The sequence below is a fragment of the Staurois parvus genome, unplaced genomic scaffold (genome assembly GCF_062004578.1).
Source record: "Staurois parvus isolate SC_StPar_1 unplaced genomic scaffold, SC_StPar_1.0 ptg000050l, whole genome shotgun sequence".
Taxonomy (NCBI): domain Eukaryota; kingdom Metazoa; phylum Chordata; class Amphibia; order Anura; family Ranidae; genus Staurois; species Staurois parvus.
Window position 1 is genome coordinate 2,283,330 of NW_028317846.1, and position 18,145 is coordinate 2,301,474.

At 38.2% G+C, this 18,145-nt stretch overlaps 1 protein-coding gene across 1 annotated transcript in view; it reads right to left on the minus strand.

Annotated features, from left to right (window-relative positions):
• The window catches only part of ARHGAP20 (Rho GTPase activating protein 20), a 179,090-nt gene that overhangs the window by 13,869 nt on the left and 147,076 nt on the right, over nucleotides 1-18,145 (minus strand). The window contains exons 9-10 of the mRNA XM_089666179.1: nucleotides 14,995-15,183; nucleotides 3,712-3,890 (exon numbers count right to left, since the gene is read on the minus strand). Of these exons, the coding sequence (XP_089522305.1) occupies nucleotides 3,712-3,890; nucleotides 14,995-15,183 (368 nt within the window). The remainder of the gene's footprint in view (nucleotides 1-3,711; nucleotides 3,891-14,994; nucleotides 15,184-18,145) is intronic.

Sequence of the window (18,145 nt, forward strand, 5' to 3'; positions counted from 1 at the left end):
CTGTAGGGGAAACTATATTTCTTACTAACTCATTTTACTGACAAATTGTCTAACTTACAAATCTAAATTTTAAAATGTTGGTCCACCCTTTTTTAAATTTTTGGTTGATGTTGAATAACTAAACCACCTGACATTTTTTTAATCTCATCTTCTTTTTGTCTTTATATTTCTATTGATGAAGTATCTTCATTCTATTGTTTGCATCAGCACTCTTCTGTAGAAATTATGAACAGGTCCCACTTTCGCTGTTATATTTAAAAAAAAAATGTTTGCAATGAAAATGGAACAGGAAGAGCTGGGTTATGCACAGTTAGGTATGAAAATCCTAAACTCCCAGGTGAACTGAAACAGAGGTGGGATTTATAGAAGATCTTGCTGCTGGAAAATACAAGACACATAAAAAGCTTGCCAGGCAAGTCAGACTCAAGAAAATAAAGAGCCAGGACATGTTCCAAGGACAAGTCAGTGCAAACCTCCATGAGTATAATGTAATTAGAGTTCCCAACCCCACCAATATGGCCATTGGTTTCATAGCTTGGACCCAGGTCATCATAAGGGGATGGGGTTTGATGAGTCGGGAACTCTAATTACATTATGGACATGGAGGTTTCCACTGACTTGCCCTTGTAGTTTGAATCTCCACCACTCTTACTGCTTGCCATTCTAAGCAATACATTATCCAGTCTTCTAGTAGATGTTTCACAGTACCTAGCAGATTTAGGTTTGGTATTAAAGTTTAGCCTATGCTTACACAGTCACGTACAGACAGTGCAGTGATACATCATCTGACGTGAGGATTTAGAACAAGCAATATATAATGTAGGAATTTTCTTTCTACACGAGTGGCCTTTGCAGAAACAGTGCCAGTTTCTTAAAGTCGAGCCAAGGTTTAACAGCAACATTTCTCAGCCATGTACAACACATCAGACAATTATTGTAGATTAGGATTCATTTATTATTCTAAAAGACAGTCCCATTAACTAACCACTGTATCAAGCAGATATGTTTTCTTTGAATCGATTTAGGAATTATTCTCAGCCTGGAGACTGACTTTCCATATTTCTCAAGCTACAAAGAGAAATGCTCTGCTGTCTTGTGCTGTATATACATTTTTACCTCACAAAGTAAATTAATCAGCTAGTAAAATGCTGAAATACCATAGATAAGAGGCTGACCTAAAATTGCTGACTGCTTTTAAAATAAATCCTCATCTTCTGTGAGTCAGTATAAAACAAATGGATGGAAGTGCATGGATTGGGTGACAGCCTAACCATACCATTAGTGTCTTTTAGCAACTAATATTATAAAGTATCTAAGCTCAAGATCAAAAATGGAAATAATTTCAGCTTACCAGTCCATAGATGTGGTGGCTGCATTCATTTATTTTCTAGTCATCCTGCTAGTAATGCACTACAATTAAAATGTTCACATACTGTACTGTATTTATGAGAGAGCAGCATTGTCACCTTGGAACAGGAAGTGTGTTAGGAGTACAAACCCCCCCATCTCCATAGTATAAAGGGGAGTTGTTCTGTAATCTGCAAGGTGAACTGGGCAGGGCTGACAACACTGGTTAGGATTTCAATAATCAATAGCACTCAATGACACTCAATAAGGAAGTTGGGAGCTCACAGATAATTTTAATGTGTATTTAAAGAGATAAAACATGGGGGAATGTGCATGTATTGGAGAGATGTAGTGAATATATATGCAATCCAGCTCCTATGTTTTCCTGCATAGGATGTGGAAACAAGGGTAAGTGACTCAACTACGCACAAAAACATAGGAACTGGGGTGCAGAAAAATGGCAGCAGGTACTCTGGACTGATTTGAAAAATGTGAAATATTCGGCTAAAGCAGTAGGCAGTTTGTTTGTGAAGGGCTGGAGAGCGGTACAATAATGAGTGTCAACAGTGAAGCATGGTGGAGGTTCCTTGCAAGTTTGGGGCTGCGTTTCTGCAAACAGAGTTGGGGATTTGGTCAGGATCCATGGTGTCTCAATACTGGGAAATACAGGCAGATACTTTTCCATCATGCCATACTATCAGGGAGGTATGTGATTGGCCCCAAATTTATTTTGCAGAAGGGAAATCACCCCAAACATACAGCAAAAGTCAGTAAGAACTATCTTCAGTGTAAAGAAGAACAAGGAGTCCTGGAAGTAATGGTTTGGCCCCCACAGAGCCCTGATTTCAACATCATCAAGCCTGTCTGCAATTTCATGAAGAGACATAAGGATTTGAGGCAGCCTACATCCACAAAATATCTGCGGTTAGTTCTCCAAGATGTTTGGAACAACCTACATGCCAAGTTCCTTCAAAAACTGTGTGCAAGTGTACCTAAAAGAATTGATGCTGTTTTGAAAGCAAAAGGTGGTCACACCAAATATTCATTTGATTTGGATTTCTCTTCTGTTCATTTATTTTCCATTTTGTTAATTGATAAAAAATAAAATATTAACACATCTATTTCTGAAAGCACTTTTAAGTTAAAGAATATTTGCTTAAGACTTAGGCCTGCCCAAGACGCATATATATATATATATATTGACCAGATGTGCACTTCAACATAAACTAGTAGACTACACCAGCATAACATCTGGCATTATGAAGTAATAAGTACCATATACACAGTATCCCAGTTCCAAATGATTGCTTCTTCCAGTATGTTTTTCTGAAACCTGGCTTTATCATCTTTGGAATGTTACTTCTTCCCCTCTGTTTTATATTACTACATTTAAATATCACTGGATACTACTTTCTCAGCAAAATCTATGCTACAGGTCTCTATTTAGACATTACACTGCACTAGGCACATAGAAAAAATAACGGCCTTTTGTACAAGCTCCACCCCTAGTGTCATGTGATTATTTCTCTAAAAATGAAATGTCCTATTGAAGGGACAATGGGGTCTCCTCTATATACGTAACTGTACATACCACAAAACAAGAGAAGACATAAATGATGGTTCCTAAACTATAAAAAAAAAAAATGTTGCAAAAGAGTGAAGTGAATACTTCACTTCACTCACTGTCTTGAAATGTTTCAATATAAATGACATATTTATGTTTCTTTAAGGTTTTTGTAAACCCAATTAATGAAAAAAAAAACAATGGTTCACACATATAAAGTGCATTGATGTGTTAACAATTGTAACTGAAAACCCAATCAATAGGAAGCTCCACCATATCAGCGTTGTCACCCTGCATACCCACTCTCGTGCCCAATTTAATGCATGCTGTGCCCTCCTTGTCCTATACTCAGCAGCCCAAATCACAAGGAGCGACACTTGCCAGGGTGGATGTAAGTGATTGCCTGATAACGGCTCCAACAGAGAATCTGGCTGTCATCTAAGCACTCAACAATCTGGTGTCACATGGTGAAGGACAGCAACGTAGGCAACAAGCTGCCTTACTGCCCTACATGAGACATAATACCCACCACTGCCCCTGAAGAGTATAGAATTTGCATAGCAGTCATGTGACCACTTGATAAACTGATAAAAATGGGATTTATTGCATTTCTTTATTGCCAGATTTGATGGAGTGTGCTCCCCTTTTGTGTTCCCTAATAGAATCTAAGGATAAAAGCAGATAGTTTGCATATGTTGTAACATCTGATACATTTCAGAAGTGTTTTATCACGTGATGAGGATTGTATCAGTATCTTATGTGCTTCTTCTTAAGAAGCAGTTTCAGGATTAGCTGCTCACCATTATGGCTTTGGGCAGGTTGTCATTCTCACATATGGCTGGCAGTGACATTCCAAACAGCTTTCCAGGAGTTGAGGAGGTTGGAGAGAGCGGGATGTTGTCCAGATGAGTGTTAGAACCACGCCAAAAGGTCCAGTTTATGATAGACCTCTTCCTTTTAAATGGCTTCTGGCTTGAATCTGGGGAAAATATGAAAGCGTTTAATGGAAATGCTGCACTCTAGTCAATTTAATATTTGTTTTGTTCTTGGGCAGTGACCACGTCTATCTTAAAAAACACAATACACAGTCCTGCTTTATATTGTCAAGATTTTTTGAATGCGTACCAGAAAAGATAGCAAATTGGATGCGTAAAACCTTAATATTAGCTTTTGTTTTGACATCTTATTTTGAAAGCAGGTCCTGTGTTAAACCATCTAATGCATGCGGGTGACAGACAGCATGCCAATGCTTTTAAAGCGACAGTTCAAAGATGGCCTTCAGGCATAGAACTAAATACTCATATGAAATACATATTTGTGAACTATCTATCAAATTCTATTCAGACTAATTCAGTATTTATCCAGGCACCCTGCCAGACAACATAGCCAGGTCTTTGTAGTTAGCCAGTATAGCTTGACTTCAGACTTAAGCATAGCGTCTTTGAGCCATTTTTGCGTGTATCTATGGCATTTTGTTTATTTACCAATGTTGCATAATTTGTTGCTATGTTTTTCAGCTTCTTTAGCTTTTCCATCAGCTTTTATTTATTTCTTTTTAAATTATTATTCATTTATTATATTGTTTTTGGTTGAAGTAGGGTAGAATAGGGTTAATATTTTATGTATTATCTTCTTATTATTTTACTTATTTTTGTTAGGGTTAGAGTGTTAATAATAACACTAATAATAAATGAATAAATAAATGTAACATAAATAAAAAATAATCATAAACACATACAATAAAGGGATAATATGTAATAATAAATAAATATTAACCCTAACCCTTTAAAAAATATTGTTATTTTATTTTTTTTATTATTATTATTATTATTATTAATAATAATAATAATAATAATAAAACACCCTAACCCTATCAAAAAACAAATAAATAAACAAATAAAGCATTATTATTATTGTTAATAATAATAATAATAATAATAATAATTTACGTAATATACATTTTTAGAGTTAGGGATCTAATTACTATTTTTTTTTATTATTACATATTATTAATTTATTTTAGCTGACACTCCCCCTTTCATTCTGAATCCTGCTAGAAGATTACCAGCTAAATTAACCGCAGATTCAAATACTAGTATAGGTTTTTAAAAATATATTGCATTTTTTCAAAAGCATGCCTAACTCAAGGCTTAAATGGTAATCTTTTATATCTGTGTGGAGTTCAGTTTTTAAATGTGGACTTGTGTTTTAAAGCCCCACTCAAAGCAGAAAGAAAAAAATAACCTTGCCATTTTTTTATGTTTGAACTGGATGGACTTTTGCCTTTTTTCAGCCAGACTAACTATGTAACTATGGGGTTTCCCCCACATTGTAAGAATTGCATGCTCCTTAAATCCAGGGGTAGAGGAACAAGGTGTAATAGCTACATTATCTCTGGCTCAAGCATATAAATAGCGTCAGTGCAGGGCTCCTATCACTATGTCCTGGATCTCACTGTGCAGACCAGAAGATGCAGGGGGAGCTCAGGTAGCAGTGTCCTGGACCGCCATGGAGTGCACGCCATCAGTGTGAAACGCACGGCCCAGGAGTGACATCACTAGTGGGTGGTGATGCGTTATGGAGCATGCACAGATCACTCCTTCATCAAGACCATGACCCATGGTGAACAGAGCCAAGTTATATAGAGGGAGAGGGCAGGGGTGAGACGGGGCCAAAGGGGAGTGGTCTCGCCAATATATGTCAAACATAGTAAAGCCAAGCAGAGATCATGGGACGGAACAACATTGACAAGATCCCTGCTTAATCAATGGCTAATGTTAATAGGATACCAAGAACTACAAATTACAACAGAATTAAAATGAATATTAAAATGTCAGTGTTAGCAGAAGTACACAGCGGTAAAGTACTGAGATAAAAATAAGACTAATACAGAGCAGTTACATACTGGGAGCAAACCATAGATTATAGCGTTGTGCCTGAGTATCATACGGGAAGTGGCAGAAAACAGCAAATATATGCCTTAGTTTCTATCCATTGCTTAAGAACAGTAGTGAAGGCTTTATCACAGGGGCCATTTATCGGAGTGAACGACTTTATCTCTTTTGCAGTCTGCACTCGAGGTATAGCCTACTACTACAGATGCCAGGATGACCAATCTGGAAGACTGAATGTCTTCATTCTAAGCTACGGCAGACATAACGCCCAGTTTTATGACATGGGTACTATATATTCTTCAGTATCTTAGGTTTACCTTACCTTACCGGAGAATATAAATACTATAACTGACGGATTTATACTGTATGTCCCAAGTATCTGAGGCTTCCATTTACAAACACTATATTGAAGTAATATGCTAGCACCATATTTGTCCAATAGTATTATTAAGAACTTCTAAATACAATAAATATCACATTGAGGCACCTCCTTTTCTATTCACTGAAGGCCCCACAAGAAGTTGAGAAAGAGTTGAACTGCGTTTGTTTATACAGCTGAAGGAACTTGTTATATCACTTGGAACTTTTATTAGGTACTAATAAACTGTGACAAATTGCAGTACACACCTGAACATCAAAGAACAAACTTAATTTTAAAACTAGAAGTATAATTCACATAATGTAGGGATGGAGGATATATTTCCCAATAATTCTTGAATGCAGGGTGACTTGATGTGCAAATCTTGATCAGATTCTATATTTGTTTGCCTGCCCCCTTCTCCACTCTATGATTGGCCTATAACTATGATGGGCAGCCTCACTTACCAATCGTAAGGAGTAGTAAGAATTTATTAGGCTGCTGAAGGTGTCAAAACACTAAGAATTATCTATAATATATACTGATTTAATATTGACCACAGTTACCTCTCCTGAAAGATTCCAGCAGATCTCCAGCATATTTATTTTAGGCAGACTCACGTCTATAATATTATGTTATTTACCTTTATATTGTAAAGACCTGAAATGCTGCCAACCAGTCTGGCTCTATTAGTATGCTGGTATGCATTATCACTATAAATAAAGAATTGGAAAAAAAAATGAAGAATAATCACCTTTTTGTTTCTGCCATGTTGGAACATCAGACTCAATGGAGTGTTGTTTTTGTATACACAAAACATTACCCTCTGTGGTACAACTCACAGTCTGAACACTTCTTATTAGTCTTAAATGGTGTATTAAACTCTTATATAGGTAAAGTTGATAATACTTATCATTTACTAGCGTCACTCCTGATTATGTTATTTGATGGTGAAACGCGTAGAGAAGGGTCTTCCGTGACATGTGACACCATCGCACAGAGTGCCGCAGCTTGTGTTTGTGGATCAGATATTTTTTAGATGCACAATTTTATCCTTTAACTATGTAAGCGCATTTCTTTAGTTTTATTGAATGTTATACAAATTCACTGCACTATTCATTAATATTTGGTGAAGATGCCTGTATGAAAACTGTAATTGGAGAGTGTGTGGAGTCCTAGAAAATAAAATCTTAAAGGCACCAATAGAACACTCAATAGTCTTTGGGAGGTCAACACTTTCCGGTAAGCAGTTTGGCTTATTCACTGTTGGTGATGTGTGGAGTGTTTCAGACACAGTGGATGGCTTTGGGATTTAATGTTACCTGGAAGCTTGATTCTTTTTGCACCTTTCATTGGGACTATTTTAAATGGACACAAATTTATCATTTTATTTATTGATTGATGTCTATGTTTTTTAGCTCTGCACAAGTTTATCCAGTATATTGGTATTTCTAATTTCTAGTTAACATATTATGTCAGCTGTTTCATATCTTTATTTTTATTTTTAATATTGAATCCGAGCATGGGTATTATTTTCTTTAAGAATACATATTATTTACAAGTCTAGTTATTACACCATCCCAAATATCAAATGTCTGAGAAAGGTACATAAAGATATAGCTATGCTTTAAGGAGCACCTTCAGAAAATCCTATTCTCAGAACTGATCCAATGATCTTCCCAGAACACATGCATCATATGTGCATCACCCTGAAATGGACCAAATTAGTTGTCAGCTTTATATATGACCATTACACACATATAAGTGTATTGCACATCCCATTCCAAAATCATGGACCATTAATATGGAGTTGCCCCCCCCCCCCTTGCAGCTATAACTGCCTTTTGTCTTCTCTACAAGCTTTTGGAGTGTATGTGTGAAGTTGTGCCTATTCATCCAAAATTATGAGGTAAGTTACTAATGTTGGACAGGACAGGATGACCTGGCTCTCATTTTGCATTCTAATTCATATTTTCCACTCACAGCCAGCAGGTGACTAGCTCCATAAGAGTTGAAGCTTTCTAGAAGCTGATATACAGTTATAAAAGAGACCCAAATGGCATAGAAAACTGATTTCACATATTGTTGATTTATAGAAGAGGGACACAACCCCTTATTCTCTCCTAGCAGCCTCCAGCAGGCATACACACAGTGCTAGACTTGCTTATTAAAAAGCAGAGTATGCTTCATGGGAGACATCCCGATGGTCAGGTTCTGTGACTCTACAGTGGATACTTACTGTAGACTACCAGGTTTCGCTATACGTCTGGTCATGAGCACGGTGTATCTTTAAGTTATTACTCTAGACCAGGGGTCTCCAAACTGTGGCCCGAGGGCCTGATGCAGCCCTTTGCTAGCCCTTATCTGGCCCTTGGAACACTAGTCTTTCCAGTGATTTCAAGCACCATTTCTCCCACTGACACCAACAATGGGGCACTGATACAGTACCAATGATGAGGTACTATTTCTCTTCCACTGATACTAATGATGGGGTACTATTTCTCCTACTAATACCAATCATGAGGCACTACTCTTCCTCCTACTGACCACAAACCCTGAGGCCATATTATATTCCCACTGATGCTGGGCCCAAGACATTTTCTACCCCTACTGGCAAAAATCCGGCCCCCTAAAGTCAGAACAACAGTAAAAAGGCCCTTTGTTTGAAAGGTTTGGAGACCCCTGCTCTAGGCGACCAAACATTAAGCTGTTCTCTGTTATGTGGACCCCTGCGTGGGTCATTCTCATTATTATGAATCTGTACATTGTTTCTTCCTTTGAACAATGTTTAATTATGTATCGCTTATGTTCCCATGCTCTGTTGATCTATTTAATAAAAAAAATTGGGGTACCAGAAAGCAAAGTATGCTTTGCAAGCTGAGAATATTAATGTTTATTTGTAAAATAACGGTTTTATATAAATAATTGAAATACAAATGTAATAAAACAAATTATGTAAAATATTGGTCCACAAACTTACATAAAAGCAGAATCAAGGCCAAACTTTTATTTACTTTTTAGTGATGCCAGTTCAGCAAAGGATGAATTCCCATTTCCCTTGTTGAATTTGTCGATAGAAAAGCAACAAGAGCAAAGAAATCATTTTGCTCCTTGGCTTGCAGGAATGATGGCTCTGACCTCACTATTCAAACTGTGGTGTGAGATTATTTTTTAATTCAATGTGTATGTTTTTCCTTAAAAACATCGGGAAAATATTGTACGTATCTCGTTTTAATGACAATAACATGCCTCATTTGCTCTAGTAAAAGCACACACTGCTGACATCCAAATACTTGCCTTTGTCCTGTGAGAGCATTGCAGCCAATTTATGTGTAAAATAAGAACAGCACTTTTGAATCCACCAACATAACAGCCCCACCAAAGAAAAGCTGGCCCAAATCTTTGACGTGTATGGTTACCGCCAAACGTTAGGAAGGATGGAAAATACAAGTGTGTTCCTTTAACCCCTGTGGTAGCCAAGGTTTTTAAGGGATCTCCATCTTGACAAACAGAAAAGGCTCATGTTGCACATTCCCCCCAAATATGACAGCAATCAGCCCCATATGTCATTGATAAAGAATTCAGGTTTTTTTTCTTTTCTGGGTGTGGTGTCTCTAAGACAGCTGAAATATGAATATCACAGCCTGTTTCTTTTTTCTTTTTATTATTCTATATATTTCAGTATTGGATTTGCACTGCCCCACTTGGGACTGGGTGGAAAGACCTTTACTGGAGGCTTTAACTTATAAAAATATTTCTCTACATAACCCTTCGGTAACCCTCTGACTTTTCAACACTGAAGTACAAAGTCAACGCTGAGTTTACAGCGCTCTATTGCTGTTAAGTCCAGAAACGGAGAACAATAAAGAATAAAAAAAAATTATTAACTTCCTAATGTCATCCAGTCCTTTATTTTACCTTAAGGGCCTATTCACACTTCTCATTGTTAACACATTGTAAATGCATGCTTCGCTAACGCCATCTATTCATTCTGAATAGGCAATTATCAAGCCTCAATGCACACAAAAAATATACCTGACTATTTTTGACAATGTAGCATGCCACAACGCATAAAGCATTCAAAACTATGCATTGCGGTACACTACAGGATACATGTACATGGATATATACACATTAGGGTGACATTCTATATGAGTACAAGGCATATACACCATACCTTACTTAGTGTTGTGTTAATGTGCACTATATCATGGCTTTTAACTGATTGAGAGGTGCTAATGGGCCCTAAAGCTGAACTTCAAGCTGAAATACATATACTGAAGCTGTTTTACCTCCCAAAGGATTTGCATTAATCTGCATCTAGTTCTGATATTTGAAGACTTAGGTTTAAACTGCTGCAGTTCCCAGGTCTAGTGCCTAGCCTAGCAAAAAAAGGAAAAGCAGTAGACTTATAATCTCATCTCTTCTTCTAGCAGCACTATCCCTGTTAGCAGGACTTTTTATTCTCAGAGAATAGGTGCAGGTACTCCCACCCACCCCTTTCCGAGTCACTCCTTGACTCTGCCCCCTACCCACCTCTGAGCATTGTCACTTGGTCCCATCCCCTACCCACCTACCAATACCACCCCTCTTAGAGAATTCAGAAACAGGGATAATTTTCGGTACTAAGTGATTTTTATGGAATTTGTTAATGATAACATTAAAACAGTAAAATAGATCTTCCAAGCAACAATAACACCCCCCCCCCCCCCTCAGCAGTAATAGTCCAGCCCAGCAACAATTGATCCACCCAGCAAAAATTGACCTCCAAGAAACAATAGGCCCTCTCAGAAACAATAGATCCCCCTGACAACATTAGACCCTCTGCAACAAAATACCACCCCAGTAGCAATAGCTCTTCCAGCAGCCAGCATCAATAGAACTTCTAGCAGCCAGCAATAATAGACCATCCCCTCAACAGTAGATCCTCTCAGCAACAACTGACCCCAGCAACATAGGGCTCCCCAGCAAGAATAGATCCCCAAGCAACAAGCATCATTAGACCCTTCAGCACCTCTTGCCATTACATACATTCAGTACTGGAGGCACTGGAACTGCATTCTGCCGCGTTCCTGCTGAAAAAAAAGCCCTGCCTGTTACCAACTGAGCACTGCAGTACAACTGATTGTGTTGTTTCTCCCTGTCCCATTCTAAGCTCTGTTGTACAGTGATTGCAACTAGCTGATACCAAGTCAAATTCAGGTATTTACACTGCTTGCACTTACAATAAAAGTAATTTAATGATGAAAAATTTAAAAAATCAAATCTCTTAAAAAATTTTGTCCAAAATGTATTCTGCTACTTGTCTTCGGTAAAAAAGCGTATATTGATTGGTTTGCGTGAAAGTTATAGTGTCTAGAAAACTATGGGATATATACTTGTATATTTATTTAAAACTAGTAATAGCAGTGATCAGCAACTTATAAAGGGGTGGCGGGCAATCTGACACTAACTTTGTGGGAACTAACTAACTGCCACTGACTTTACCAGTGACATTATTACAGTGATCAGTGCTAATATTATGCACTGTCACTGTACCAATAGCACTGGACAGGAAGGGGTTAAAATCTAGGGTGCCCAAGAGGTTAAATTTGGGACTAACAAGTATTTGTGTGTGTACTGTGTGCTGCTTTTACTGGGGATCTAGTTGTCTCCATTTCCTGCTTAACAAGGAATGAACACAACTAGATCCCCTGTCACTGAACACAGCTCTGTGCTGTTTACACTCACAGAGCTGTGTTCTGTGAGATTAGCTAGGACCCAGTGATTGGCATGTGCTGTGACAAATGACAGCACAGCCAGGAAGGCGCCCCCTAGCTGGAAATGCAGAATCATGTATATATACGTGATTCTGCACAGCCAGCCTGCACTATCGCAGTATATTTACAGTGCGCGGTCAACAACTGGATAATTTACGTTTTTAGCCTTAGATGAACAGTACTTATTGGGGTTAATTTCTTTTTGATTGAATCCTCTCCACATTATAATAAAATAAGAGTAAAGGTAGATCACCTGGAAGCAGATGATAGTGCTGTAGCCCACCCTAAAGCAAAGTAGATAGAGAAATCACATTGTACATTCATGCTGATTCTGCCATGCCATAAGAGGTTACAATTCTGCCATCTGTTGACTCTTTCTGATATTTCCAGTAGTCCCACAACTCCTTTAGGAATCACTTTTTTCTCAGTATGGAATCCTGCCTTAGTAAGAGTTTTTTTTTTCTCATCCTGTAACCTGAGAAGGAATATCACTACAAAAGCCAGGTTCTTAGAGAACTGACCATCAAGGCCTACAAACATTATGAGTAGCCTATAAATGGGTAACATCACCAATGTTCCCTGTCCTGTCTTTTAACATCAAAGGGTAAGTGAACTTCTAGAAGAAACTGGTATCCCTTAACACACACACAATCGTGTGCACACCAGCCTTCTCATTGTATTTACCAAGAGTAAAAACAATGAGAAGTACTTACCAAAGGTGCTGATAAATCCATGTTCTCACTGCCTAGACTGCTCAGGGCCGAAGCAGTATTTTGTTTCGCTGTACTTTGCTTTATGCATGAGACTGACCAGAATATGAAGGATAAAGCCAATCCCACACTCAAGATTCAAAAACGTACTATTCTTTCTATCTGGATTTCATAGGAAGCTGCAGTGCTGGAGGACATAATTACTGCTCCATGCCCTGGTCAGACCAAGCAGTGAGAAATTGGATCTGTCTACATATGAGCTCTGTACTTTTTCTGCCAAATTTGATAAAGACAGTTGGGTCAAATAGGATTCCACATTTTTCCAAAGGTACGCTAACCCTTTAAACACAGTTTTGCTACATTCAAAAGAATCTAATTTCTTTATTTATCCTGAAACCTTGTCCAGTCACACCTCGAAAAACCATGACTAAACTAAGCAGAAACAGAACTATCTTTAGAATCTGGCTAATGTGGGAAGGCCAGACGCTGCGCATGACAATGGACTTTATAGATCAACCTCCATAGACTAAGTTATAATTAGCCTGCCTGTGAAAGCTGCTTACCTACTGCCATGGGGCACTGCAATCAAGAGCTGTGTATTGGCTGCTTATCTTCATCTGTGCATTTTATGGCAATACATTTCTATATGGAAATTGTATTTAAAGTAACTGGCTTTACACCAAAGATTATAGAGAAATGCTATATTGTGAAAATCATATTTACTGTATATACAGAAGAAAATCCTACATTCTTACTTGATATGTAAAACGAAATATCATCAACAATGGAAATTAGGTGCTTCTACTTTGATGGCTGTCCTATGCAAGCAGACCTATTCCTACACTAACCCCAAACGTATGTTTTGGTTGGACAGTTTTGCATAGGTAATTGTTGTCTAATTCAAGAGAATGTGAGTTCACCTACCTTCTTTAGTATATTTAGGCAAAGCAAGCAAGACCTGGAAATATACAGCTCACTAGATAGGAAGTTATGTTAAAAGCATCTACAACATCCTTGGGACGATTACTAGTCTAGCTTATGATTGCTGTGTACACATATGCAGGAGGCATGCACACATAAAGGGATGCTGGAAGTATGTTCTTTCAAATAACAGTGGAAAACATTAGGGGTTGGTTTACTTGATTTTAATAAACACTTCCTGTCCTAGGCTAAGATTGTTCACTCAATGTACTATACTCATTGTCACATTAAGACATGACTATAGAATCCCCCTTCCTCTCCACTTTTTAATACCATAGCATGGAGGTGTTTTGTAGTCCACAGAGAGCTGGGAACATTGCTAATTGATGACAGTTAGAAGAAGCAGAGGATAGAAGAGAAAGCTGACAAGATTACTGCCAGATTCAAAAGGTAATTCTTTGCACTTATTAAGCAGAGATAACACTTTAAAAGGTATATTGAACAGACCAAAAGGGACTAAATAAGCAAAATAAATTTTTAATAATTACATATACTTTAAAGTATAATTAAAGGTAACATTTTTTTGTTAGTTGTGGATAGAATGGAGAGGGACTAGAACCACCAGTAGGTTTTATTGCTGTCTGTGGTCTATTAGAAAGAAAAGAAAATCACAAATTTTGAGATGCCACCAGAACATACTGTAAATAAAGGGGAAATCTTCCAATATGGACACTAGTTCTGATGACAACCAGGGATTCCCTCACTTTGGGGGAATTTCCTGTCACTTCCTGATCTGGCTATGAGACAAGAAGTGAAGGAAAATCTCCCAAATGGGACCACAGATGGCAAAAAACAAAAACAGAACATTTTAGTGCCTTGGACATTTAAGTCTGCATATTTAAGCCACCTAAAAATAAATCTACTTAAATTCAGAATTTTTTATTTTACTTGCCTGATGTTTAAACTTGTCACAAATATGGAGGTACGGCATGTGATATTTTTTGTAATCCAGTAAACAAACTACAATTTTTTGCACAATTTTAAGCAAATATGGTCAACGATTTTTTTTAAATATGACATTTTTCATGAAAACGACAGTTAAACGATAGGTTCTCTTTACTGAATAAACTGTGGAATGCTGTCCCTTCCCCTTTTCCTCCACACACAGAAGAATATCAATACAGAAAGAGAAAAACACATATTTCGAAGTAAACATATATATCGGAATGGATTTTTAAATATTCCCTGTTGTGGTAATTGGAAGTGGCCTCAGAGGACGGTTTCCTGAATATGTTACTTTTCTGAACATGTGTAAACATGCCGTAAATTCTAGGAAAATACTTCAGGCAGCTGGAATGTGCTGTTCTACCCTCTCATTATGTCAGCTTGCAGGAATAACACTCAGTAGGCTGAAAGGGCCCCTGTAACAAGCAGCACTCACCAGTTAGCGAATGGCATATGGCCATACGGCTGGGCTTCAGTATAAATTGACACTGCATCTCCCGAGGAAGCTGTTCCATGAGGAAGGGCTCCTCCAGGTTTAAGGGACAGGTGGGCTCCTTCCCTGCCTGGAGTTGTGGCAGTGCATCACGAATATGGCTCATTTTTATTGAGAATGGGTATTCATGCCCTGAAGAAAGACAGAAAAAATTTAGAGATCACATAAAATCTATTGACCATCCATTTAATACATATTATATTTTGTATATATATAGTGGGTATAGAAGAGAATACCCCCTTTAAAATAATCACATTTTGTTGCTTGAAATGAAGACAGATACAGTTTTTGTTTTATCTAGCTCTATTTACTAATGCAATTTATAACATCCAAGAGAAAGATTTAACACCAACATGTCAGGAAAAAAAGAAAAAAAAGTCTAAATCAGAATTACAGGTTATATTTGTTCATTGCTGCACGCAGTGGAAATCAGTAGAGACTGTGAATACTGGGGATGAGTGAAGTTATCAGTGGTAGGTCTAAGCTGACCATTTTTCTGCCACTGGCCTTACTCACCTTCTCTGTCTATCAGGTATTAGCGTGAAGGCATGAGCAGCCCGGAACTTAGATTTTTACCGGTACCAATGTATACAATGTGGTAGGCCACCCCTGTCGAAAGAGGTGACGATGAACCTTGGGAAGAGCGGGGGGGGGGGGGGGGGGTGTGATGATCAGCTAAGGCTAATTTAGGGGGCTAGAGAGGAGGACTGAAGATGTTTTATATAATTAGTGAATTTGCCCTTTAAAACCGACCAAAACCTCTTTAAATCAGTAGTCAACACTGCTTGGTGACTTATAATAAAGCACACAGATAGGTACAAAGAATATCTGCTAACGTGTACTGTTTAGGAGATATTCACTATTTCTGCAGTGACATCAGCGGCACATGCACACTGTGCTCTGAATGGGCAGCACACTGAGTATATTGTCTATTTAGAGTGCAGTCCTGCCATCATGGCTCCTGTGTGCACGAGTGGGAATGACGTCATTGTGGCTCAGCCATATAAACGGCCAGAGTCCGTGAACCTAGAAGGAAGACCAGGTGAAGCTGGAAGCCCTGTCAGTAGTGACAACATGAAACTGGAGGGCTTTGTTTTAAGGTAAGTTTTTTATAATGAGCTAGTGTGTGGTACATACTAGCACATTATGTCCTTGACGTACAGGGGGAAGTTTTTTTTTTAATTACACCCTTTACTATCACTTGAAAGCAGAATTTAACTTGATCTTTGCCAGTAAAACAAAAAGCACCATTAATACTATTAATGACCAGTAAAAACTCACCTGTCCATTCATTTCTGCAGCTTTTACTTCATACTTACCCATTCTCTGAAAAGATATCTTTGGTGAATCGCTTTCCAGAGAGCAGCTAAGCAGCTACCTTTCAGGCGTTCAGAAAGTGATCCTGCTGCCTCTTCAATGCCTGTTTTTTTTTTTGTTTCTTTTTTTTGCCAAACAGCAGTTTTCAGTGGGACTAATGAGACCCAACTGGGAGCCAAGCATGCAGGTCATGGTTGTGGTGAGGCCCCATTGGCTTGAATAGCCAAATTTGATAGGCAGTGCTGCTTCTTATCAACATACTATGTCGTGTTAAGTCTGCTTCGGCTGCATCTCAAAGTGGCGTCACTGTGGCAAGTGAACAACCTGTATTGTAGACTTTAGGTGGGCGGTCAGAGGGCAGTAAAACCATTGCTCAACCACCTGTTTTAACTGCTGACCCCCCCTTTTCTCCCTTTCCAATCCTTACCCAGCTGCCCTTGTTAAAAGGACCTTAGTTAACATTACAAAACTCTTTTATAATCTTCTCTCCTTGTAGCCATTTTTAGTAAGGGCAGAGGATTCAGATACGTATTTACTTCCTGCAATTCATTCCGCTCTCACTCAGATGAAGCACCAGGCATGCGTTCACACAGGCAGATGCTGCAATGCTGTCGTAATCTCGTGAGAAAAACAAAAAGCCCTGAAGACTGCTGGATTGTGCAACAATGATTTCCCAGGAGTTTGCATGCTGGAGCAGCAACGTTATTTTAGCCTAGACCAGAAAGGCGGAAGCAGATTGAAAACCTGACTAGAAAACGTATTGAACAGCCAATAAAAATATATGTTACTATTTATTTTCAAATCTGAAGATACTGTGGGATACTATGTATGTTGTATGTCAGAGTTTAGGTTTGTCTTTCCCATTGACACCAATGCATTTTGCCAAAATAACAACATTTCACTGAAATCTCCCAGTTTGGCCTATACCTAATGACCATTTGAAACACAACAAATGATCAGTTTTAGTGTGACAATATCTGTATATGTACAGCTGCATTTACGCCCAATGACAGTAAAAAAATAACTGATCTGAGAAACATTTTTTTGGATTTGCGCTTTTCGATCTTAGGTAATTGTAATCGACAAAAGTAGGCCCCGTTCTCTTTTTAGTATGTATACTGTCATTGCTGACAGTTACTGCATACAGTGAAACAATTTCCGCACTCGTTAGCTTTCGTTTGTTATTACTGGCACAATGTTTCTTTTATTTTCAATATTTATCTGTTATAGTTGGATTAGTGTAATCTGTTTTGGTTCAAGTGCCCTGGAAACTTTATACATCTGCTGAGGAACGCTTCATGTGCCAATGTTTTTTTCAGTTTTAAATTACCGCTACTTTCTTTTTATATAGTACAACACAGCATGTCTGCGGGAACTTGACTTTCGGGGCATTGAGAGAGCACGCGTCAGAAAGCCTGAGCGCAGGGCGCATGGGCGTGTCCATATGTTTATACAGCATGGAAATATAGCATTTCTGAAGGTCAAAATTTGCACATGAAAGAGATTAGCTACACGGAAAGGTTTGGGAGGGGGCACTTCACCTATAGGTAATATACTGTTTAAAAGTAAATATTTTAGTAAGGCCAGCTTCACACCTGTGTGGTGCGATAATGCACGCACATTAATGCACATTGGCATAACACAGCCCATGCATTTTGAAGGGCTGCCAAAGTACACTGGCAAAGAATTGAAAAAATCTGACTTTGTTTTGGGAACATATTATTATTATTATTATACAGGATTTATATAGCGCCAACAGTTTGCCCAGCGCTTTACA